We start from the raw sequence: 26,873 nt of genomic DNA on the forward strand, positions 1-26,873 counted from the left end.
CTCCCTGGTGCTTGCCAGCCACCGGAGATAGCCTCTTAGGAAGGAAATCTTCCATTACTTTTTCTTCCTGCTGATAGCCTCTTAGGAAGGAAATCTTCCATTGCTTTTTCTTCCTGCTGCGCAGCCTCTGCACTGTAGTCTTCTAGAGGCACAGACCCTCCCAGGAGCTGCTACTGTCTTCTGCTTAACAGCGGTCCCGGCGTCCTCTCTTCTCCAGCTTCTGCGTCTGCTGCATGTACTGCTCTGCCTGCTCGTTCTGGGCGACCTGCTGTCCCTTGGCCTGCCTGAACGGGCCTTTTAAGCCTCCAAGTCTCTCTCAGGTGTTTCATTTCCATTAATAATCTGGCCATTCGTGCAGCATTGTACTCTTTAGCCCTCCTCTTCGTCGCAGTACTTAGGGAATTATGGGACTTGAAGTTTTTCTGGTTTGGTGTTCCTTCTTAAACTTCTGTTCACTGTAATTTCCTTTAAGGAAATATCAGAAGGATTAGCCACCAGACTTGATTGAAAAGAGGAGTAAAGTTCCTTAGAGTTTAAACAGTTATTATTTATAGACCTTCCTTTACTGCTCCTTTAGGAGTTAGGGGAACTTGTATCTTTATACGTCTCTCTGGTTTTAGAGGGGTTTTTATTTCTCTCAATGCAAAATGGTTTCTGGTTGTTTTTACCTAAATTAAGATATTGAACTTCTGGGACAGGCAGATTATTATGAAAACAAGCCATTACATACTTTGGTTATAAGGAGATGTCCTCTGTATAGGAGGACAAATGCTGCGTCTCATCCCACAGAGTCCTCCCATTCCTCTGGGCCCTTTTTCCTCCCAGGCCATTCTCCTGCTGAACACCACTCCCAAGGTTAGAATCAGAAAGCTCCTTCCTTTCCCTGGCCACCTTGGAGGAGACTTTAGGCAGGGGCTTAGTGAGGAATCCATAGGATTCATCACACATGCTACAACTTTAAATTGGTTCCAATTTATCAGACATTGTGTGCCGGAAGATTGTATTTGTTCAACACTAAATCAGATCTCACTTGGGTTTGAATATATTTAAAAAGTAAAGTGCTTTTCACACTAAATACTAAAACATTCCATTTGGAATCAGCGCCTCGCTTAATGAGCCCCTTCCCAGTTTCCCCCACTCTAGGAACTTGGCAATGATTATAGAGGACATGCATTTTATTGCATTGGGGAAATTGTATACTCCCTTTTTGTATCATTCCTTTAAAGCACAGAGCCAGCATGTACCATCAGAGCTTTCAGATAAACTGCCAGTCATTTAGGCCCCTCTGTTCTTCGTTTCATCTGCCTCTAGACCTATCAGTTTAGTCTGTTATAGAGCTCTGGTATTGCGCTTTGACGCCCAAGGGCTTAAGCGCCTAAATATATCCGTTCTGCGTAGGTAAAATCTGATGTAAGCTTCCTCTTGGACAAGGCGACTGGTCCCTCGCATCTCCAGATATTATCCGAGCTTGGCACTCATCCAGTTGGACAGAGATTTACCTGTCTCCAGCCTTTACAATCCCAGGGCTCTTTGTCCACTTCATATCTGTTTCTGCCTATGTAATGTCTAATTTTCCCACACTCTTATTGACATCACAATTTGTGATTGGTGCAGTTTTTCCATTCGCTAAATAGGTTGACACTGAAATAATGCCCCCCTTCATTTCATAGGTTGATAATTTGTTTTCATGTGACAAGGTGAGGCTAGACACTTTCGAATTGGAATCATATTTTCATCCATATCTTCTAGTAGCAATATTACACATTGTTGCAATATGGATTACTAGATGTGCATGATCATGCTGAATTCATAGACATCAACATGAATATGTGGTGAAATAAGTATATACTTTTTCAATTATTAATATTGGGTTGTAATGGATTCCTTCCTCCCATGGATTCCTCATCTATTATGTCCGATCCACAGGGCAGCTGTCCTTCTGAAACTTTTCCATCGCCAGGGGGCACATCGCATCTGCCCTGTCCGATACCTCTTTAGCATTCTGCACCGGACATGTCAAGGCGGCGGTATGTTGAAGCACTGCACCCCTTGACCTAAATTCCTTTTTTCCTCACACACTGCTCGCTTCAGGAACACGCTCGTGTGAACCATCAAAACCATCGTCGTCCTGCCTGTGAAAACCTCTGGGTTCAAACCATGTGCATATTGCGGCAGTCGGTTTCGGATCTGCACCAGATCTGTTTATACTGCTTTGACTATGAGCATGATACCCAGGATTGTGGGTTGTGCTAGTCGACGCACCCTAAGGCCCTCAGAGAACCGGCAGCAAGACGAAAGGTGATGTTGCATGGTCTTGTTCGAGATCGTGCTTGGCGGCGGTCCAGGGAGAGGTCCCCTCCATGTAAGTAAAAGGATAAAAGAAGCAGTGCAAGAGATCCCACCCACCGAGTGAATCCTCACAACAGCATTCTTCCTCCTCTTTCATGAAGAGCCACCTCTCCAGAGGTTCTCCAAAGCTGGCCTAGGTACCTTTTCCGGTCCAATCCTCCACCCTGCAGTTAGTTGGCCCGACCCAGCTATCAAATCTTGATGCCTTGGGAACAGGATGATATGCAAGTGTTATACTTGCACTATCCATTCAGATACGCTCATTCTTAGCCTTGCCTACTTTAGCAGTGCTAACATTACTGTATAAGAAGAGGGCAACACAGCAATCTCATTTGCTTGTCCTGTAAAGGAATATGGGAATGATAATATTCCTGGCACTACCCGTGCACAGCTCTAGGGCAACATGATCCATATATTCCAAAATCAAATCTAGAATGCTTTTCTGGCAGTCAGCATACTATCCAAGTTTTCATTCCATTCGACATAGATTTTAAGGAATGTTTTGCTAACTCAAATCTCTCCTATAAATGAATGACTTCACTGACAACTGATAGCCTAGCCTATGTTATTTAGGGGAAGAGGATGTTTCAAAGAATCGCGTTTACACTGCAAAATAATTGTGTATGCAGATTACCAACAATTTCTTAAATTGCTCATCATTTTTATTTATTTTAATTTTACTGTGCATTTGTAAGGTGCTTATACATCAAGAAATTTCAAAGTGCCCAATATCATGGTAAGGCTTTATATTGTGGGTATGCAAATATCCCTGGGAGTGTTTTACTGCTACAATTCCCAATGCTACAATTCCCAATACAGCCTGCCACACTTTTTACTGAGCCCTGTAAACTAGTATACGAGTTTGTTTGGGGGTGGGAAGGAGGAACAAATTAGCCACTTTTAAAATGAGTCAGATGTTTCAGCAATATAGTGAAGAAAACTTGCTGTTTGTTTACATTGATGGAGAGCAACATCTAGTAATAATCTAGGTAGCCACACCTAATTCTTTTCTCTGCTCAGCATATGTTAATGTATTCTGTCTTTAGAGCCTCTATCACCCTCTCCATCTTGTTTAACTGTTTACAGTGAACTGCGGAAGAGGGCCCCCTAGTTAGAGCTGAATGCGCTCACCGTTATGCCTCTGAGTAGTGCTATTTAAGTGCTATGGCCTCTTATGTGCTTCTTATGTGCCTGCATGCCTGACTTTTGGACCCCGGGCAAATAAGGAAGGCTGAGGATCATAGTATTGCCCAATTAGCACATGAGGCAAGGAGAAAAGGCAGACATGGGGAAGCCCTGTTGGGGTCCACCTTGCCCATGGCTCCCCTGTGGCTCCTTCTCCAAGTAATGGAAATGAAGAATGGACTTCATGTCCATTGACTGGAGGCATGGCCAAAGGGCAGACAGAAAGAATGCAGACCCACCACACACCCACTGGAGCATCGTGAGGAAGAAGGAGCATTGTGAGGAAGAAGGAGCAGCTAGCTAGCATGGGGGATGCTGCAGAAAGGCAAGTGTGGGGGTACCAAGGTGAATGTTGGAATCCTGCTCTCTGTATCCATGCCCACAGGCAAATATTATGGGCCTGAGAGAAGCAGGAGTGCATAAGGGAGGGCCACAAGTCACCTAGAGGCAGCATTGCCTGCTGGCATACGCAAGAATGCTATTAGTACCAGGACAAGTTAAAAATGTGAGCTCAGTAAAGCAATGGAAATCGAGAACGGACTTCATTTCTTTGTGGAAATGAAGTCTGTTCTTCATTTCCATTGCTTGGCGGCAGAGCTTGGGAAGAACCAGGCGCAAAGCACATTCAACAGTGACAATTGCAAAGGGTTGCAATCACCTGGGCTGACAAGTGCGATGGGGGAACTAGGCATACAACCCAACTGCCAGAAACTCAGTACTGAAATGCAAAAGAAGTTTCCCTAAGACTGCACCCTGGTACACTAAATACATTTGAAAATTGCTTTTGCTAGGTCTTTACATCGATTTTGTTAGCACAAAATGTATTCTGTAGGACATGATGGCGAGCATTTAGTTTCAACACCATCATTGCTGACACTATCACCATGTGTTTGTTCTCCATGAGCACGAACATAGGATACCTGTAGAAGACATCATTAATCAATTGATATAGCTACAATATTAACTGGCACAATGGAAACTTCAACTTGCATATAAAGACATATATTGATATTGATGTTTTATTTGTGTTTGTATCGTACACAAGTGTTACAGCAAAGAAGGTGTACATTCGAAATGTTTTATATTTGATATAACCGTAGACTGTTAGAAGCGAGAGCTGATTAATTCAGCATTCTAGTATTAGATATAACTTTAAGCCATGCTTATTTTGTGCATCATTTTGGACATGGTATATTATTGAAGTTATCAAAAAGCAAGTCTTGAGGAAGCGTTTTGGCGAAACACATGGCCATAGTGTCGGCATTGATGGTGTTCAAACTAAATGCTTGCCATCATTTTACACAGAATACATTTGGTGCTAATAAAATCAATGTAAAGACCTAGCAAAAGCAACTTTGACATTTTTCGGTGCGCCCAGGCGCGCAAGGAGCGGCAGGTGCACATGGGTAGTGCAGCCAAAATGCAAGTGTGGGGGGGGTGGGGAGTCCTTCACTCGTTCTTTATCCCAGGTAAATTGTTCTACTTACTGCTTTTTAATGGTTTGTCTCATGTTTGCTAATACCCTTCTGGTTTAACATATGCTATGTATTCTTGTTATATTGTAAAGCGCTTTGGCGTAAAGCGCTATATAAACTTAATAAATACAAATACCATGGTGAACATTGGTATTTCGAAAGGCATCATGATCTTGACCTGTGTGCTAATAGGTAATGAGGCACAATTTTGCGTTTTTGTAGGGGCTTCTTAAGGAACCTCCTTGAAGCTCTTATATAATAGTTTCAGCTAGTCGAGGAAGGGGCAAGTAAACCACTATACCCTAGATTCTGTGCCTAGTTATTTTGCTTTGTATGACATGAATGTTTTACTCTATATTTCTGGAAGTTTGGGGACCAATGATTTATCAGGGAGAAAAAAGTAATTTTCATTGTAAAGGAGGTACTTTTTTGGGAAAGGGGAATATACATTGTAACACAATATCTTTTTGTAATCGAAACGTCTTTCCACCAAGTAATTCCTGCTTAACCAAGGGATTTTTTCTGTAAAGTTACTCTTCAGATCAGGCAGTAAAATTATAGCTCCTTCCTGTGCCCACTCTTCCTAAAATAACAGTGGAACTTTGTAGGCTGAATCAGGGGATAGTCTCCTGTGTTCCTTAGTCCTCGTTTTTTTTCTATTTGTATTCCCGATTTCCTTGTATTGAGGGTATTTTCCTTTATTTACAGAGTAAGAATGGCTGGTTTCACTTATCTGTAGGGCTGGTTTGGAGCAATTGTTGTCACTGCGCTGTTCTCATAGCACTGTAATGTTGATGGTGAGCAGTGGAACAGGTTTTCCGATTATTGTTCTCTTCGGTGCTTCAGTGCTAATGCAATCATTTTTCTGATGCCTAAGTTGAGAGGGGTGCTCTGCTGGCACCCCTGTATGACTTCATTCTAGTGGTGCATGAACTCATGTTGGTATTTATTGGCACACTTCTTCTGGTTGCCAATATTCCATCTGGTAACTAAGGTAGCATGTCTGCATTTTTTTGCCAGCCACACGAGTTGTGGTAAATAATATTTGTTCTAGTAACACTCACGGTCATTTTCCAGTAGCATAAAAAATGTTCAGCATTGCCACTCGTCAAATGAATAACCACAAATCACCCCTTTTTTTATACAGAGCAAAAAATCATACTGATTTGTAAAGAATTGCAGTAGTTGGGGAGGGAAGAATTTTCTTTGACGCCTCGATCAGGATGATGGCTCACTAACTGAACTGTGCATGCTCACAAAGTGGTTAACATAGGTAGTCAGATTTTTTTATTTTATTTATTAAAGCCTTTCTCCAGCATGGGGTCTGGCATGGATTGACATGCTCATGAATATTCCCCGTCATCAGGCTGGGAATCCTCGGTAAAGAAAAAATCAGTTTCAGTTTCGTTTCTGAACTGTCTTTCTACTAGTAACCAATCACTGGTCTCTGGGTCATACTGCCCCCAGCCAATGACTGTCCTCTACCTAAGCCCCTCCTCTGGCAACCGTCTTTAGATTTTAACCGCACGTTCAAGTGTTGAGAGTCCTCGTGCTGTAGCTCTCGAGCTTTTACTGCGTTTTGCAAATTTGCAAAGAGATTTCATCACATTTTTTGGTCAATCGAGCCTCAAGCTCCCCCGTTTCTACTTCCGATCAACAGGAACCCGTTTCGGATTTTTCTACGTCCCTCAAGGGCGGAATTTTCATTGAGTTTCACTTCTCGGAGGCTTCCGGAAGATCTTTGAGCCTACCCTGCGTGGACATGGCCCAGGAAAAAGGAAACACGACGCCCGGACCCAAGCTCCTCAGGAGCTGCCCTGGATGTGGACTGCAGAATGTCTTCAAGGAGGATGAACATTCTCGATGTCCCTACTGCCTTTATGAAGACAAAATGCACGTGGAGAAGGACTGTGTGTTTTGCAAGAACATGTCCGAGCGGACGATGAGGGATCACTGTGCCCGCCTCACCAACTGGCTGGAGGGGAAGAGCCCAGCAGCGGGTGAGAAAAAGAAATCTGAGCGGTCTTCTAAGTCCTTTGAGGGCGCTCCAGCGACGGGGGCCCAACAAAAGGCTAAGCACCGCAAGTCCGCAGGCACTGAGAGCGCAGAACGGTCGGGCTCCTCGGCTGCCAGGCAGTGCGCAATTTCACCAACGCCAACAACCATGAGCCAACGCTCTTGCTCGGGGAAGAGGAAAGCGGAGAACTCGGGTTAGCTTTGGGAGATGTCCCGGTCGATCCCGACGACAGCTGAGGGGGAGCGAGGTGGTGACCCTCCCCCCAAGGTGAAGGCCTCAAGCGCCTCCAAGGTAGTGAAGGCCTTGATTCACCCGGCTAAGGCCTCTATCGAGGGAATCATGGCGGCCCTGGCGAAGCCTGTCGAGGCGACCTCAGGGCCTAGAGTTTCCCTGCCACTGCGGAGGGAATCCTCTTTTCAGCCCATCGATAAGACCCCGGTGGAAAAAGAGGGGGGGGGGCGGTGGCCATCATGGACACAGATACAGCCTCTGAAGAGGAGCTGGCTGGAGTCGTGAAAGTCCTGAACAAGAAGTTCGTGGAGGTCCGGTCCCACGGGAAGGATCCTCAAGAGGCGGACGAGGAAAGCGACGGCGGTGGCGATGAGGTGCACGTGGAGGCGGAGGATTTCACTCCCCAACCGTCACGCCCGTCGCAGCCGGTCCCTGGGTCACAAGACAACTAAGGGGCGATCTTGATGGCAATCCAGGCCTTGTGTACAGAGATAAGGACAAGGTTGCCCTTACCACCAACGGATGACCAAGCGGAGCCTGGACTTTCGGAAAGCCCTCCAAACAAGCGGAGGAGAATTCATCCATCTCCTCCTTTCCAGCCTTCTCGGCCGGCGCAGCCTTCTTCCCCATCTCCTGAGCCGAGGGATGATAAGGGAACAGAGACGGCTACGACGGGGACGGATGACGACGGAGGTGACGACGGGATGGACCTCCCATCACCACCTGTTTGGGCCGCCCCTCCTGACGAAATTGGCTCCTTCCACGCCATGATTGCCAGGGCATCCAAGCTCTTCCAGCTCTGCCCCGTGGAAGAGAAGGAGGGTTTCCTCTATCAACGACGGGAGGCCAAAAGGAAGACGGTCCTCTCGGTCCCGTTACTCGATGACATCTGGGACGAGGGGCTGTTGCTCCTGAAGAACCCATCCACGGCCCCTGCCAAGAGAGACCAGTACGAGAAGAAGTACCGGGTTCCGGATTCCGCCCCTATGTGTCTTAGGGCACAGCCTACCCCGGATTTGTTTGTCTCCGCGGCAGCCAAGAAGAAAGCGGCGGGGCGGCGGCATCAACTTCGACATCTCCGCCGGACGGCGAAGGGAAGAAACTAGACGCCATGGGACGACGGGTCATCTCGTCGGCGTCGACTACCATTAAAGCGGCCAACGCCCTTCCGATTGTGGCCCGCTACGACAGGGAGCTATGGTTTAAGATCGCTCCCCTACTGGATTTCCTCCGGGACGACAAGAGGGCGGTAGCCCTAGAGATCCTACAGGAGGGAGAGGTAGCTTTGGACCACGCCCTAACGGTGGCCACGGACATTGCCGGCACCGGCTTCCGCCAGATGGGCAACAGCGTTTGCCTTTGCCGGCACGGTTGGCTCAAGGCAACCGATTTCCGTCAATGGGGTGCAGACCAGGGTCCTGGACATGCCCTTTGACGGGAATAACCTGTTTAGCAAGGCAGTGGACGAGTCGCTGCAAGCCATCAAGGCCGACACAGAGACGGCTCGTGCCTTAGGCGCTCTTCAGCAACGACGACCGCCCTTTCGGGGTTCTGGAGGCAAGCAGGTTGCTTCCAAAGGATTTGGTGGCAGCTCCTCGACACAGGAGGCCTATAGGGGTTGCGGCAAGCAAGGAGGATCTTGTCGTCGTCGCCAGGGCGGCAAGGCTGCCGCCAAGCAGGATTGAACCGGCTGTAGTGTCGGGCCCCCACCTGAGCACCCCAGTGGGAGGCCGGCTGGTGAACTTCGTCAGCGTGTGGGAGTCCATCACCACCGACCGTTGGGTGCTGGATGCTCTGGCCCGCGGGCACACTCTGGAATTTCTAAGAAAGTGTCCCCGTATTCCACCTGTGGCCAGAAAGGAAAATCGCGTCCCGCAACTACTACTGGAGGTACGAGCGATGTTAAAGAAGGGAGCCATCGAACTCGTCCCAAAGAGGCTCCGGATTTCCGGAGTATACTTGCGGTACTTCCTCGTAAGGAAAAAGACCGGCGGTTGCCGACCCATCCTGGACCTTTGTCGTCTAAACAAGTACATCAGGTCCCAGAAGTTCCGGATGGTTACCCTCCAGCACGTGCTGGAGCAACTGGAGGAAGGCGACTGCCTATCGTCACTGGACTTGGAGGACGCCTACTTTCACATCCCCATCTTGAGAAAACATCAAAAGTTTCTGCAATTCGTAGTCCAAGGGCGGCACTACCAGTTCAAGGCCCTTCCCTTCGGACTGAAGTCGGCGCCCAGGGTGTTCACCAAGTGCCTAGCATCAGTGGCTGCGCGGCTGCGCCTAGAGGGGATCCACGTCTACCCATACCTGGACGACTGGCTCATCCGGGCAGAGTCAAGGGAACTCGCCATCGAACACACAAGGAAGACCGTCCAACTGCTCACGGATCTAGGATTTTCGATCAACTTCACGAAATCCCACCATTTACCGTTGCAAGTAGCCCTGTTCCTGGGAGCCAAGCTCGACACAGTGGCGCGACTAGCATCTCCATCGGACTAGAGGACGCAGGCTATCCTAGGCAAGGTGCAAGGGCTGTCGACCATTGACGTGGCCAAGGTGAGGCCCGTCAAGTCCCTGCTCGGCATGATGTCCTCCTGCATTTACCTCATGCACCTTTGCAGACTACGGATGCGACCACTGCAGGAGTTCCTCGACGCCCGTTGGATGCAAGCGACGGGCAACTTCGAAGACAGGATCTCACTCAACGAGACCTTTCGACAAGCGATCCGGTGGTGGGGCACCCGTGCGCATCTGACGGCGAGTATGGACTTCCAGACCCCGGCCCATCAGAAGACGGTGATGACGGACGCCTCCTTTGGGGATGGGGGCTCATTCCGGAGATCTCCACGCAAGAGGCCTTTGGCTGCCGGAGGAGAAGTCACTACAGATTAAGGTCCTGGAGCTGCGAGCCGTGTTCTGCGCCCTCGGGTCTTTCCTTCCATCCCTCAAGGGCAAGGTGGTGAGGATCTTCTCCGACAACATCACGACAATGTTTTCCATCCGGAAGCAGGGAGGCACCAGATCCCCAGCCCTATCCAAGGAAGCCCAGGATCTGTGGCATTGGGCCGTAGCCTAAGGGATGTTTCTGGTACCCTTCCACCTGGCAGGAATAAAAAAACACCATTGCTGACGCACTCAGCAGGGAGCTGCACTCGTGCCATAGGTGGGAACTGCGGCAGGATCAAGTGGACCTCCTCTTCCGACGATGGGGCAATCCCCAGATCGACCTGTTTGCGACGGCGGTGAACACCAAGTGACAGAGGTTCGCCAGCAGGTTTTCCCCAGCCGGGGAGTACGGGCGATGCCTTCTCGTTCCCCCTGGGACGGCCTGTTCCTGTATGCGTGCCCGCCGTTGCAGCTGCGACTCATCAACTTACTCAAACGGTCCCGGTGCAGGATGATCCTCGTCGCACTGGCGGGGCCGAGGCAGATCTGGTTCCCGGACCTCCTGGACATGTCAGAGCCCCCCCCCAGTCAAACTGCCAACGGACGCGGATCTCCTCATCAGAGAAGGAGGCACAATCCTCCACCACGATCCGCTGTCACTGAACTTGAAGGCCTGGCTCCTGCAGCGTTAGAGTTTGGAGGGCACGATATCCCGGTGGACTGCAAGGAGGTGCTTGCAAAGGCCAGGGCGCCCTCGACTCTCAAGTCTTATGGACACAAATGGAAAAGGTTCTCTGTCTGGTGCCGTGCACAGAAGATAACCCTCTGCAGATTACGGCCCCTCAGGTGCTGCCGTACTTACTGTCGCTGGCCAAGGCAGGGCTGGCGCATGCCTCAATCAAGATCCATCTAACGGCGATTTCCTGCTACTCCGGGACCCCTGGGCAATCATCTCTCTGGTCCCATCGCCTGGTGAAGGAGTTTATGAAGGGACTGCTCCGGTCATTCCTGCCGGTGAAGGCTCTGGCCCCGGCGTGGGAGCTCAACGTGGTGCTGTCCAGGCTCATGGGGCTGCCATTCGAGCCGCTGCATTCGGCACCATTGAAGTTCCTGTCGTGGAGAATGGCGTTTCCTGTGGCCATTACCTCCGCACGACGAGTGGGAGAGATCAGGCCCTCTCCTGTAAACCTCCAAACTTGACTTCTCATGATATGAGGGTGGTGCTGAGGACGCATGCCCAAGGTGCCGTCGGACTTCCATCTCAACGAGCCCTTGGTGTTACCTGTTTTCTTCCCATCACCTTTGTCGCCGGCTAAGAGGACTTTGCACTCGCTTGATGTAGCTAGAGCGCTGAAGTTCTACTGGACCGCACGAAGAGTTTTCGGATGACATCACAGCTGTTTGTGAACTTTGGACCTGTGAACCAAGGGAAAGCCCTCTCGAAGGCTTCCATTTCCAGATGGCTCTCCGGCTGTATCATGCATTGTCACCGGTTGACAAACCGACCGTTGCCCGGCCGTCTGAGAGTCAATTCTAAAAGAGCGATCGCTGCTACCACGGCGTTCCTGTCTGGTGTGCCCCTGCTCGACATCTGCAGGGCTGCTACGTGGAGATCTACGCACACCTTCACGAGATTCTACTGCGCCGACCGGGATTCCAGGGACGAGTCCAGAGTTGGCCAGGCAGTGCTGCGCAACCTGTTCGCTTAAGGTGAGCCTGGTGAGGAGGTAAGAGATGCTTAATGTTGAGTTGTTGTATTGCTTAATGTTGAGCCTTGCCACCTCCCGTGGTTGTGCATGTGTGTACTGCTATGTATTCTTATGTTCATGAGCATGTGAATCCATGCCAGACCCCATGCTGGAGAAGGAACAAGTTACTTACCGGTAACTGTTGTTCTCCAGCATGGGTCTGGCATGGATTCACATGCGAGCCCTCCCTCCTACCCCTTCTGCGGCTCTTCACTTGGTCATACTGCCACTTTACGTGCTACCAAATCTGAAGATGGCTGCCGGAGGAGGGGCTTAGGTAGAGGGCAGTCATTGGCTGGGGGCAGTATGGCCCAGAGACCAGTGATTGGTTACTAGTAGAAAGACATTTCAGAAATGAAACTGAAACTGATTTTTTCTTTACCGAGGATTCCCAGCCTGACTGGGAATATTCATGAGCATGTGAATCCATGCCAGACCCATGCTGGAGAACAGTTAAAGGTAAGTAACTTGTTCCTTATAAATTAATACTATTTTTATTTAACTTCCCAAACAGTCTTATTCACCAAGCCAAACATTTACAATTTTCTGTTATTCCGGTTTCAGTCCAAGGCCTTTGTGATCAAAAGTGTTACTGTCAGCTGTTTCTAGGCCTCGTTATCGTCTGTTTGGCAATTTTGTCTGGGTGAAATTGAGACTTGTTCATGATCCTTCAGATTGGTCTTGTTCAGACAGTCTTTTTTTGTGTAACATCTAGGAACATACCCAAGCCTCTGTTTTTTTTTATTGAGGACAACATACAGCGTATCCCACCAGGCGTCAGAATCCAGACCACATGTCGCTGGCAGAGCATGTAGAAGTGTCCTTTCTCTCTCCGATTTCAGTTCTTTACAGAACATCAAGTGTTGTAGTGTTTCTTCTTTATTGCATAAACAACACTTGTCCTCTACTATACTGTATTTCTTTAGATTCTGTTGAGTTCTTAAGATATTTAATCTAAAACACAGTATAGCGTCTCTGTGCTTCGGGTTTTCACTCTTTTTTTTATGTAGCTTGGGAGCTTTTTTGGAAAGTTAGTTTAGTAGAGTGTGTGAGGTTTTGATTTCACACGTATTTCTTCTGTTTGAGCCCAGTCAATCGTTAGAAGTGCCTCCTTTGCTTTTTTTCGGATTGTTATGCAGAGATGACATACTGATACCTATGTTTCTCATTATTTCTTGGCATTTGTGTCTCCAGATGTTGAGACCTTTCTCGTCGATTTCGTTTTGAGACTTTAGCACTTGGTATTGCAGTGGACAGTCAATGAGTTCTGCTTTTCTGTAGGTTAAGGTTTTCCACGCCACTTGCACATGGAGAGAATGAAGTCCCAATTCATGTCTTATTGCACCACTCGGTATGCATTTTGGTAACCTTGAAATTCTTTTCCAGAATCTGGACTCCAGCCTGTCCCAGGTTTCCCAGTGCATTCTCAGACAACACTCCCCGACGTAGGTAGTCAGATATGCACAAGGAGAGTAATAGGCACATGAAAGTAAACCATTTCCACACTTGAAGAAAAATAATTGAGTGAGCATTTGAGTTTCCGTCTAAAACTATACCAATCTCCCTGTTAGGTTTCTCCTTGATTTCGATTTTCTGTTCTAGTTGTTTAAAATGCAAAAGTTGAAAGATGTTACATTAATACATAGAGAAGTCTAAATGTACACCTCTAAAAAAGAGCAATTGTGATGTCATTTTTAAAGTAGAGAAGCTTCTCAGAGTATTAAACTGCAGTAATTGTAATATTTTGACTTGATTATCACTGACACTGTCTTTCTTTACTTTTATGACAGAGCTCCTTGTCAGCTACAATGATGAAGATATTTACCTTTTCAACTCTGGTCACAGTGATGGTGCGGAGTATGTAAAACGATATAAAGGTCATCGCAATAATGCAACAGGTAACTAGCATTTCTTTTTTAAAATTGACAGTTTTGGGCATGATACATTTGATTTTCGATACTATTTAGCATTTCTCTTTAACATTATCTGATTCTGTGCAAAAATTACTACACAAATGTAAATCAAAACCTTGATTGTATCAAGCAAGTTTTTATTAATCTTAAACTGTTAAATTTAACGGAGACACAGAGCAATTCCAAGATGACATAATGTGAGTTGAATGCCTTTTGCAATTAATGAATAGCCCTTTCTAGATTGTTTGATAATAAACTGTTATTTTCTCTGCTTTGGATTGTTACTTGAATCCTATCCTGTGAACTATCCCCGTCTAGTAGATGGACTCCAGTAGAGTCCTCATCTTAAATACATCCTACCAGCGGCAGCAGGTACTGCAAACGTTCATCGGCTGCTGTCGAGGTGTTGCCTCTGCACCGACCCCCTTCGACAGAACTCTCCTTGCCTTCGAAAGTGAGTGTGCATCTCATAGGTATACCATGTCCCATGACCTCCACTAATTTTATCTTCACACTCCGCTTGCTGTAGCGTGCTCTCGTCCTCAGATTTTACTGTCATACTAGTCTGTCTATGTTCGTCAAAAACTTGAGGGTTTAAAAGGTTCAGGGACTGCACCTCTAAAATGACGATAACAGACCTCCACACCGTTTGCATCTGGTGCTTGAGAGTTCACCATTGTGTCTCAGAGTGCAGCTCCTTTCCAGCCATGAACCTCAAGATGATCCATGAATGGGTGGCAAAATTGGTTGTAGGGTGCTATCTGGCTAATTTTCATTCAACTCGCCCCACCCCAAAGTAGGCCTTCAGAACAGGGCAGTGTGTCTAATTTCCCACACTTGAAAAACAGCCCTCATTTTACACTTGTCCTCCTCGGTCCATAACAAGAGAAGCAAGCACTTGTTCTTCAGCCCCTTTTTCATCTGAAGAGTGGGAGGCATTCATCTTAAAATTGCTGTACATTTTTCCCAAATGTCAAGGGCCCTGGCAGGAAAGGAAGCTTTTCCTGAATTGCATGAGAATGGCAAGAAAAGGTAAATCAGTGCACCAGAAGTTTCAGATCATGGCCCGAAAAATAGAATGGCAATCATAACTTCAGCGCCCATGTTGAACACACAGGGCTGGTAAGTTGCTCCATCAGTGACTTTGGCATCGAGCAGGGTGGTCTTTTTTTCTCTGTTGCAGGAGCCTGATTTTTAGATTAATTTCTTGAGAAAGAGCGATACATTTCACTGATTCAAGACATTTATGGTAAGGGCGATCTTATGGCCTTCTGCCTGGAGCCTTCCTGGGCTTTGTGGACCAGGTTGCCAAGGAGTTGATTACTGCTTACCTGAACTTTACTTGACAGGTAGCAGACCTCTGGTACGTCAGCGCCCCTGATGCCTCACCGGACCTGGACATAATGGAGAGCTCTTTGTATTACCACCCTAATGTGGCCTTCCTCCATACAATTCAAAGTGGTGGAGATTCTAGGCCTAGGGGTGCTATCTATGCTTGTATAAAAATATGACCCGACATATTCTCGATAAAGGGACCCAGAGAGAAACATTGATCCGGTCCTAGAGCTGTGACAACAACCCTGCTCTGCAAATACAGATGGCATGGATTTGGCAAAGAAATATAAAAGCAGGCTTTTCGACACACATATATACTAATTGAGATTGTAGTGGATTGATAATTTATCCTGTGCGCTATTCACCCAACCTGTTGAATTTCAATGATAAACAATATATTTGTAATAAATAGAACATCCAGCAGCGGGAGTCTCACAAACCGAGAACCCTCCACAAAAGATTCACACTGCAATAAGAATAAGTTATAAACTATTGCAAGACTGTCTCCGCGCTTGAAACTAGTATTCCCAGTCTGTAGTTAGTAACTATGGTGCAATACATCATATTGTCTGTTCACACATTAGATCCAGAATGATATTTTCTTTGTGTTCTGGTCATGCAGTGAAGTAATCGTATAGCCGACACGTGTTTCGACCGGTATGGCCGTTCTCAAGGCTATATGTATCCATATAAGCCATATTTGAACAAAAGTAAATACATTGTCATTACCAGTTGTAGAAGGATAAATGCAATTATATCAAATAAAAATAAATCCTGATTGACCACATGAAAAAAGGAAATATTTTGTAAAAACATACCACCCAGGTTGGTGTGGGTTTGGGAAGTGCAAGCATCCATGGTAATCGATGTAGAGAATGAAAGAAAAAGCATTTGCAATTAACTGTGACTTTAAAAATTCACACAGATTTACTGTAAGTCTTTTCGATATTCAATATCATATTGTGGTGTTTATAAACTATTCATAGTCCGTGCTTTGCATGGGGTTACAGGCGTTCAGTGCAGCCATCCACCCCTTCAGAAAGGGCCATAGTTTTGTCAAAAATGCCACCCTTGTGTTGATTAGCTAGAAGAATGTAGCCTAAGCCCATAATCATTTGTCACCCAAATGTACTCCACAACTATTCTCTCAATGGTGGTTAGGGTTCTCTTACCCTTTATTCTGTGTTCGTTCTTCAACTGTCTGAACTTTCTACGTCCCTCAAGGGCCTCTTTCCGTTGAGTTTCCACTTCTCTGAGGATTCCAATAGATCTTTGAGGCCTACACCGCGTGGTCATGGCCTAGGACAAGGGCAGCATGATGCCTGTTGGACCGATATATATATTTCTGAGGCTTGTGGAATCTGCTTAGATCACATGCTGTGCATAGGCCGACATCTAGTGGAAGCTGCGGAGTATTACAGTTTGTTTTTCGAAACTCGAAAATGGGCGTCGACACAGGGCGTGCCAGTAATACTATCCCTAGTGTGACGTCCACTGTACCCATGATCCCTCACGCGTGTAGGACCCTCAGATTGTTTTTTTCCGCCATACTGGTCGGAAGCATTTCGCGGAGTTCCCTGGCCATAGCCATACTTTTTCTAAATATTGTTATATTTACCCATTTCTCCACCCTAACGTCGAGTCACCGAACTTCCACACTCGACTCCGGCCCGGAGAAGAATTCGACCGTCGACAGCTGCACGCCGGATTTGGGCCTCGGAAGGCCTCCGGCCTTGGCCTGGGCCTTAGAAGGCCTCTGGCCTCGGCTCTGCAAGTAGGGAGAGTGGGGGGTGGACATACTCTACACTTGTTTGGTATATAGGTACATTCTTATATATTCCTACACTTACTAGCCCGCTGCCACAAGGAAGGTAACCCTTTCCAATTCTGCCCCAAGTGCAACCGCAAGTACCCTTGGGTCAACAGGCACGCCACGTGCAATCTCTGCTTGCAGAGGGACCACCCCGAGGCGAACTGCAGAGCGTGTAGTAGGTTTAAACCGAAAACACTCAAGGACCATTCGATCAAGTGTTGGGCCCACCACCCCAGGTGTCAGGAGGCCATGACAGCGGAGGGTGCCTTTCAGACGGCGAGGGCAACGTGGCATCAGGAGACAGCCGAGCGCAAGTCCCCGACCTCGGAAGGTCGTCCGGCAGGGCGGCTATGGGGAAGACCCCCGGCGACACAAGCACTACCCACAGCACTTCCACAAAGCACATGAAGTCCAACCGAGACTCGACGCGCACGTCAAGTTCTTGGAAAGAGGCATATAGAGAACGGTCCGAATCAGTGTCCTCTGGGCTTTCTCAATCTAGATCGCCGCATGACTCCAGGCAATCATCCACTGTTGCCAATAGTGCCTCGCTCCCCAAGGTAACGGAAGTTCGATCGTCTGAAGGCGAAGCCGACTTCCATCCCCAGACCGCACTCCAGGAGTCGGCGCCCGCAGACCGCGTAACGGCGGCTACCGAGTCCCTACCTCCACGTTCTAAAGATAGGAACACTACCCCAAACCTCGACGCCAGGTGTCAGAAGGCTCCGGAGGGGCGAAAAAACAGGGAAAACACTCTTCCACCCACGGGGAGGGGGGAAAACAGAGGAAGCAGTCTCAGCCTCCTCACACACCTCAAAAACTTCCCACTCCACATAAACAGACAGACAAGTCCCAGTCCTGTTATCCCAAGAACACCTGCTAAAACCAGTAAGTCTAGTCAGAATGAGGCGGAGAAAGCCCCAGAAAGGATCATTCCCGGTTCTAGAGAATGGTCTAGTGATGACATAGACAGGGTTATGTCAAGGATGTCTTCATTGGCAGATTTTTACACAAAAAACACTGAACACTTTCTCTCCTATACTCCCGACGGGTCAGCACCCTCAGGCTCTAAGGATCCAATACCTCCAAGTAAAAGTCCCGGTCTGAAGCCCCAACACGGTCTTCGGACCCCTTCTATATACAGCCCTACTCCCAATATCAAGGGGATACATCCTTTTGTGAGGATCCAGATTTTGGCATGTTGGAAGAGCAAACTGGTACGGGCTACTATGGGGATGATGAGGACCAAGAAGAGGAAGAGGAAGACCCTGAGACCTACAGAGTAGATTCCCCGGTAGAGAAAGAACCCCTGATTACCGACTCCGCTGTCGACAATCGACCTCTCCTGAATGAAGTTCTGTCCCGAGCGGCAGAACATTTCCACATTGACACCAAGGGTGCTCAAGAGGAGAGGGACTTCGCAGAAGAGTTAGTGGGAGAAAGGAGGCCTGTTGCTCAGGCCATCCCTATCCTTAAATCTATTCAGAGAAGAATAGACCCTTCACTTTTAAATCCTAACCTCACCAGGGCAGTGAACCCCAGGATTGAGAAACTTTTCAGGGCAGCCCAATCAGACCCACTGTATATAAGGGGCCATCTGAAACCAGACTCCCTGGCTGTTACTAACACCCATAAGAGGGCTGGAACACCCTTGTCATCGTCCGAAGCCCCTCCCGACGAGGAAAGCAAGAAATTGTATGGTTTGGGCAGGAAAGTAGCCTCCACTTCCGCCTACCAGGCAAGGATTGCCAACTCCACCACCCTGTTGGCCAGCTACAACTGCCATCAGTGGGAAGAAGTCGCGGCACTCCAAGACTCCACCCCAGAACCCTTAAAGAGCCAGTTGGCACGAGTTGCGGCGGAGGGAAGAGCCGTATCCGGTTGCATTTTAAAAGCAACCTTTGATGCCGCGGATAACGCCGGCAGATTGATAGCAGAAGGAACTATTATCAAGAGACACGCTTGGTTACGGCAGTCTGGATTCAAAGCTGAAACCCAAGCATCTTTGTTAGATAAACCGGTGGAGCTGGATCTGTTTGGTAAGGCGGTCGAGGACGCGCTGAAAAATGCCAAGGACGAATATGAGACACTCAAATCCCTAGGCCAACTAACCAACAAACCCCCTAATCAGAATGGCAGTTTTCGTCGCCCACGTGACCAAAATTCCCAGAGAGGATCTAACTATTCCCAGGGGCAGGGTACACCGTGGAACAATAATAACCAACAGTCTACCTAGGGTTACGGCAGGGGTAATAAAAGAGGACGTGGTAAGGGTAGAGGCAGTCCCAGTAAAGGAGGCGGCACGCCTCCACCAAAACAGTGACGCTCAGTTCAGGGTCCCTTCTCACGCAACCCCAGTAGGGGGACGCATTTCCAACTTCACCCAGGTTTGGGAAGGGATCACATCAGACAGATGGGTGCTGTCCACAGTATCCGCTGGGTACTGCATAGAACTGTTAGAGCGTCCCCGGAACCATCCTCCACGACAAAGAATACATTCTTTGGAACCCAAGAAGATCCTCCTCGAGGAGATAGTCAATCTGCTAGCAAAGGACGCGATAGAACTCGTCCCAGGACACCAGGTAAACAAGGGTATTTATTCAACTTCCTTCCTTGTGCCAAAAAAAGATTTGACAATACGCCCAGTATTGGACTTACGGCCTGCAAACAAGTATGTCAAGCCCCAAAAATTTCGCATGACTACTCTCCAAGAGGTAATCCCCCTCCTAAAAAAAGGGGGATTACATGGCAACATTGGACATGAAATATGCCTATTTTCATATTTCCATGTTCCCAGCGCACAGAAAATACTAGCGCTTCAAGGTGGACAGTCGACACTACCAGTTCAAGGTGTACTGTCCTTCGGGATAGCTTCGGCTCCAAGGGTATTCACCAAGGTGCTGGCGGTGACGGCAGCACACCTACGCAGGGAGGCAATCCCGGTGTACCCTTACCTGGACGACTGGCTCATCACGGGGAGACCCCAGTAATTTGCAGAACAAACATTCAAAGGGCAATCGACCTCCTCTTCGAATTGGGCTTCTCAATAAATGAGAAAAAGTCAAGTCTGGTGCCAAGCACTTCCAAAGAGTTCCTAGGAGCTATCCTAGACACTCAAGAGGGCTTGACCTTTCCTTCCGAGGAAAGAATTCGGAATATACTGCTGCAAATTCCGCAATATCAGTCTGGTCGACAGATAACGGTACTCAAAGCAATGCGGTTGCTGGGCATGATGGCGTCATGTATTTACCTGGTCCCCCACGCGCGCCTGCGTATGCGTCCCATGCAGGAATGGTTGGCGAAACAGTGGTCTGAAGCAAGTGGTCAGTTGGACGATCTAGTGGTCGTTTCGCCAACACTTGTACAAAGCCTAAACTGGTGGACAAGAGAAAATCTGTCCAAGGGGAAACCCTTTTACGATCCCGAGATACAGTCGATAGTCACAACCGATGCATGCCTGACAGGGTGGGGAGCTCACCATCTCCACCACACAGTTCAGGATCTCTGGTCTCACTCAGTGGCCAAAAATCACATCAACCTGCTAGTGCTTCTGGCAGTATTCAGAGAGCTTCAAGCATTCGAGCCCTACCTGCTAAATCTGGCAGTGCAAATCCGGACGGACAGCACTACAAGCAAGGAGGGACTCGTTCGCCAAATCTGTCCAAGCTTGCCCAGAAAATTTGGAAATGGGCACTCAGACGCAACATCTTCCTGTCATCGCAACATGTTCCAGGGGATCTCAATTCTCTAGCGGATGCTCTAAGCAGAGACCCCCTCCCAGAAGAACACGAATGGTGTCTACACAGAGAAGTCGTAGAAGATATCTTCTCTCAGTGGGGTTTCCCCACTGTAGACCTATTCGCCACAAGCGAAAACAGACAATGCCCAGGATTTGCATCCGGGTTCCCCCAACCAGACTCCCAGGGGAACGCCCTGTGGATGAACTGGTCAGGAATGTTTGCGTACGCTTTTCCACCAACTCCTCATCAGGAAGGTGGTCAGCAAGATGAACAGAGAGTCGATGACGCTCGTCCTGGTTCCTCACATGTGGGCGAGACAACCGTGGTTCCCACACTTACGCAGATTAGCCATGTGCGAACCGATCAAACTTCCGGCCTGGTGCAACCAATGTCCCAGCACCAAGGTCAAACAGTGCATTCTCAACCCATCTCAATGAACCTGGCAGCATGGCTCCTGAGGTCATAGAGTTCGGACATCTCAATTTACCACAGAGGTGTTTGGACATCCTAAAAGAATCTAGGAAACCAAACGCAAGGCACTGCTACTTTGAAAAATGGAAGAGATTCGTTATCTGGTGCCAGAATAAACAAATCAACCCAGTTGATTGCACTCCTTCCACTATTGTTACATACATGCTCCACCTGCTGGATGCAGGACTGGTTTTTAACTCACTGAAGGTACACCTGGCAGCTCTGTCGGCATACACCACTTCCCATAACAAGGTGTTGTGGTGGAAAGTACCAGTAGTTAAAGCCTTCATGGAAGGTGTAAAGAGACTTCACCCTCCTATTTCAAATCCACCACCAGGATGGGACCTTAACGTGGTGCTATCTAAGCTCATGGGCCCCCCATTCGAGCCCATGCACAAAAGCAGTCTCAAACACCTGACTTACAAAACGGCCTTCTTGGTAGCAATTACATCTATAAGAAGAGTCAGTGAAATTTAGGCTCCGTCAGTGCAAGATCCCTTCTTTACTGTCCATAAAGATAAACTGGTTTTACGCACACACCCTAGGTTCTCACCTAAGTTTATTTCAAAATTCCACGTGAACCAGTCCATCGTGCTTCTGGCTTTCTTCCAAGACCCACAAAGCTCGGCTGAGGTAAAACTACACACACTAGATGTGCGTAGGGCGGTCCTCTACTATGTAAACAAGACCAGACCGCTAAGGAAAACAGATCAGCTGTTTGTCTCCATAGCTACAGGCAGAGAGGGGGATCGCGTCTCTAATGGTGCCCTGTCTAAGTGGATTAACGGTATCCAGCTATGTTACTCACTTTCTGAAAAAACTCTGCCTTTCACGCCTAGGGCCCACTCTACAAGAGGCATTGGGGCCACTCTGGCTTTCATTGCAAATGTACCCCTTGACACCATTTGCAAAGCAGCTACTTGGAGCTCTATTCACACTGTTACTCAGCACTACTGCATTGACACCCATTCCAAGACAGATACCCAAGTGGGACAAGCGGTTCTAAGACATTTATTTGCTCATGGCCCTTCTCACAACCCACCTCCTTCTTCAGGTACTGCTCGCTAATTTATGCACAGCATGTGATCTAAGCAGATTCCACAAGCCTCAGAAGGGATACATTACTCACCGTAATCGTATTTCTGATGCTTGTATCTGCTTAGATTCACATGCGAACCACCCTTTCTCCCCTCTGAGAGAAGGCGCATGGATGCTTGGATCATCTGTACTCGCGCTTCTCCTCATGCTACCTCATGTCAGAAAAAATACAATCTGAGGGTCCTACACACGTGAGGGATCATGGGTACAGTGGACATCACACTAGGGGTAGTATTACTGGCACGCCCTGTGTCGACGCCCATTTTCGAGTTTCGAAAAACAAACTGTAATACTCTGCAGCTTCCACTAGATGTCGCCCTATGGCCTGCGTCGCATCTAGATAGAAATGTGAATGTTAGAACACTTAAATGAAACTGTGAATGATAACAAGCGCAACACTTGAATGGAATCGTGATCATTAGCTTGCCTCTCATATAGACAGAATATTGAAAATTAGCAAGCGCCATACCCTGATGAAGTGGTGAATGATGGCAAGCATCACACCTAGACGTAATTGCAAGGACAGCATTGCTAACTAACCAATCCACTAACAATTTCATCCCTCTGCATAAACCTCTCAAACTCTAACCAAACACAACCACAAGCCTAAAACGCAGAAAATCGCACAAACTTCACTACACTGCAACAACAAAACAAACCACACATATACTTGCACAACAGCACACAATGACTACCGACCGTAAAACACCCCAAGCCCAGCCAATGGACCCACCGGGCTGAGGCTGCCAACAGCACATCACTGCTCTCTTGCACTTTTCCATCTCATTCCCACTAACTCACCGACCTCCCTCTTTCAGAGCCGCCAGGGCACCACTCCGGTGGTGATAGTGTGCGGTACAAATATCCTTTAACATTAACACCTATATGACCTTGCTATCCCCGAGTGTCTGGTGCACCCAGCTACAGAAGATGTTAAATATCATACCATCTGAGAGCAAGCAGTTATTCTCTGGTAAGAAGATTTTTGGGGCAAAGAGAGTGGCTTTGAAGTCATTAATACCACCTACGCCATAGCCATATATACCCACACCTTGTGGAAGTTTATGTCTGAGGCCACAGACAAATTTCCAGAGGGGGAGATGAGATAGCTTTCATGCCATTGTGGTGGATGGTAAGGAGACAGTGTGATTCACTCTGGACAAGACTGGATACAGCTGACAGCATATGGGAACAGCTGTGGTTATTCGAAGAAACTCATGGCTGAGGATGTCAGGCTTTGCTGCCGATGTTACAAGCAAAGTAGGAGGTTATTCCTTTCGCAAAGGCTGACGATTCTCTGAAGAGATTTAAGGCATCTAAAGCAACTGCTAAGTCATTGGGACAAGCAGTGACCTAGCGGTGCAGCAGGTGCAGGCACTTTCCTTTGCTTCGACTGTTTTGAACATTGGCATATGTTGTGGGTTTAGGGGCTTCTCATTTGCCTACAGGGACAGGGGCAAGACCCATTTTACAGGTTAACGACAACCATAGAGGTTTCACGTGTCTGGGACGAGGAATGGGTGCTCTATAAAAGCCAAACGCTAGGGGGCCACCATGCCCTCTCTGATAACTAAAGTGTTAGGAACTTACTGCTCCATCACTTTGCTTGTGGCAGGGGTGCACCAGAAGCAGGACCCATAGGTCCTTCCTTCCAGGCTACAGCCGGTGTGTGACCACGCTGTTAAGTGTTTTCCTCTAACTGCTTGGTCGCATCCTTGCGTTGCCACCAAGCAGTTACAGGAAGCTCACATAAGAGAAATAGGAACAAGAAAACGTGTTCTTGCAACTGAAATCAGTGCTCAAACTCCAGGATCCTGTTCAGTTCATTATAACTGCTATTTAGATATAGCAGACCTGTGGCCCATTAGTCCAGTCCACCCCTGTCTTCTAGATAGCCCTTTCAAGTTCTGCATCTGACATTTTTCATTGCATTACCTGGATACTGTGTTTACACTTCATTTAATCCTGTGTTCATATCATCCCTTCCTGCAGCTACTGCCTATCGAGCATCAGGATAATATGCGGTGTATCACTTAGTACTCCCTCCTCAGGGGAAGCTCCCCGCAAGAATTTTTCCCTTTTAGCCTGTCAGTTATTTTCGACTCAGAGTGAGGGTATTGTTTCCAAGACCCCCGAGGGGGCCTGCTTGCGTCCTACAGTCCACAAGCTGACAGAGACTCATTGATTTTGCTTCGGCACCTTCAGTGCCTGTGGGAGAAATGTTTTTTTCTCCAGCATGGGGTCTGGCATGGATTCATATGCTCATGAATATTCCCAGTGGTCAGTTTCGTTTCTGAACTGTCTTTCTACTAGTAACCAATCACTGGTCTCTGGGTCATGCTGCCCCCAGCCAATGACTGCCCTCTACCTAAGACCCTCCTCTGGCAGCCATCTTCAGATTTTTACTGCATGTTCAAGTGTTGGGAGTCCTCGTGCTTAGCTCTCGAGCTTTTACTGCGTTTTGCATTTTTTTGAAGCGTTTACTCTTATATTTTAGGTCAATCGAGCCTCAAGCTCCACCGATTCTACTTCAGATCAACGCGGACCCGTTTTCTGAACTTTCTACGTCCCTCAAGGGCCTCTTTTCGTCGAGTTTCCACTTCTCTGAGGATTCCAGAAGATCTTTGAGGCCTACACCGCATGGTCATGGCCCAGGACAAGGGCAGCATGATGCCTGTTGTACCGAAGCTGTACAGAAGCTGCCCTAAATGCAGGCTACAGAACGTCTTTGAGAATGAGCACTCTCGGTGCCTCTACTGCCTTCATGACAAATCGCACGTGGAGAGGGACACTGCGTTTTGTAAGAACATGTCCAAACGGACGATGAGGGATCGTCGTACTCGACTCGCCAACTGGCTGGAGGGGAAGAGCCCAGCAGCAGGTGAGAAGAGGAAGAAGTCTGAGCGGTCTTCTAAAACCTTTGAGGGCGCTCCGGCGATGGGGGCCCAACAAAAAGCAAAGCACTGTGAGTCCGCGGGCACCGGGAGCGCCGATCGGTCGGGCTCCTCGGCTGCCAGGGAGGGCGCATTATCACCAACGCCATCAACCACGAGCCAACGCTCTGGCTCAGGGAAGAGGAAACCGGAGAACCTGGGTAAGCTTTGGGAGAAGTCTGTCGATCCCGATAGAGACAGCTGAGGGGGAGCGAGGCGGTGACCCTGCCCCCAAGGTGAAGGCCTCGGGCACGCCCAAAGTCGCGAAGGCCCTGATTCACCCAGCTAAGGCCTCGATTGAGGGAGTTGTGGCGGCCCTGGCGAAGCCTGCAGAGGCTATCCCAGTGGAGACGACCTCTGGGCCTAGAGTTACCCTACCACCGCGGAGGGAATCCTCTTTTCAGCCTATCGATAAGACCCCTGTGAAACCCCGAGTGGAGAAAGAGAAGGGTGCGCGGTAGCCATTACGACACAGATACCATCTCTGAAGATGAGCTGGCTGGCGTCTTAAAGATCCTGGACAAGAAGTTCGAGGAGGTCCGGGCCTACGGGAAGGATCCCGACGAGGCAGATGAAGAAAGCGACGGCAGTGCTGATGAGGATCTGCGGGCCGTGGAGGGGACGGAGGATCCTGCTCCCCAGCCGTTGCTCCCGTCGCAACCGGTGCCTATGCCACAAGACAACTCGGGAGCGATCTTGATGGCTATTCAGGCCTTGTGTATGGAGATAAGGACAAGGTTGCCGTTACCCCCAGCGGACGATCCAGCAGAGACTGGACCGTCGGGAAGCCCACCGAACAAGCTGAGGAGAACTCATCCACTCCTCCTTTCCAGCCTGTACAGCCTTCACAGCCTTCACCTCCTTCCCCTCCTGCAAGGGGTGAGACGGGAATGGAGACGGCAGGGACGGATGACGACGGTGGCGATGACGGAATGGACCTTCCATCACCACCCGCTCGAGCCTCCCCTCCCGGCGAAATTGGCTCCTTCCACGCCATGATCGCCAGGGCATCTGAGCTCTTCCAGCTTTGCCCCGAATAACAGAAGAAGAAAGGTTTCCTCTATCAACAGCGGGAGGCCAAGAGGAAGTCTGTCCTTTCGGTCCTGTTACTCGACGACATCTTGGACGAGGGGCTGGTGCTCCTGAAGAACCCGTCCACGGCTCCTGCTAAGAGAGACCGGTATGAGAAGAAATACCAGGTCCCAGATTCCGCCCCCATGTGCCTCAGGGTGCAGCCGTCCCCGGATTCAGTTGTCTCTGCGGTGGCCAAGAAGAAAGCAGCGGGCGACTGCTTCAACTTCCCCTCCGGACGCCGAGGGAAAGAAACTGGACGCCATGGGACGGCGGGTCATCTCATTGGCGGCGACGATTATTAAAGCGGCCAACGCTCTCGCGATTGTGGCTCACTATGACAGGGAGCTGTTTTAAGATCGCTCCCCCTGCTGGACTTCCTCCCAGACGACAAGAGGGCTGAGGCCCTGGAAATCCTTCAGGAAGGTGAGGTGGCTTCGGACCACGCCATTACGGTGGCCGCGGACATCGCTGACACCGGCTTTCGCCAGATGGGCAACGGCCTTTGCCTTCGCCGGCGTGGCTGGCTCAAGGCCACTGACTTCTGCCAGGACGTGCAGACCAGGGTTCTGGACATGCCCTTCGACAGGAACAACCTGTTCGGC

The 26,873-nt window shown here is 48.7% G+C and overlaps 1 protein-coding gene across 4 annotated transcripts in view; it reads left to right on the plus strand.

The window, feature by feature from the left end:
- Positions 1-26,873, plus strand: part of DCAF8 (DDB1 and CUL4 associated factor 8) — a 1,562,653-nt gene that overhangs the window by 1,068,080 nt on the left and 467,700 nt on the right. For all 4 annotated transcript variants that reach the window (XM_069635433.1, XM_069635432.1, XM_069635430.1 and 1 more), the window contains exon 9: positions 13,685-13,792. In XM_069635433.1, coding sequence (XP_069491534.1) covers positions 13,685-13,792 — 108 coding nt within the window. The remainder of the gene's footprint in view (positions 1-13,684; positions 13,793-26,873) is intronic.

The sequence above is a fragment of the Ambystoma mexicanum genome, chromosome 1q (genome assembly GCF_040938575.1).
Source record: "Ambystoma mexicanum isolate Mex_15411 chromosome 1q, UKY_AmexF1_1, whole genome shotgun sequence".
NCBI classification, from domain to species: Eukaryota; Metazoa; Chordata; class Amphibia; order Caudata; family Ambystomatidae; genus Ambystoma; species Ambystoma mexicanum.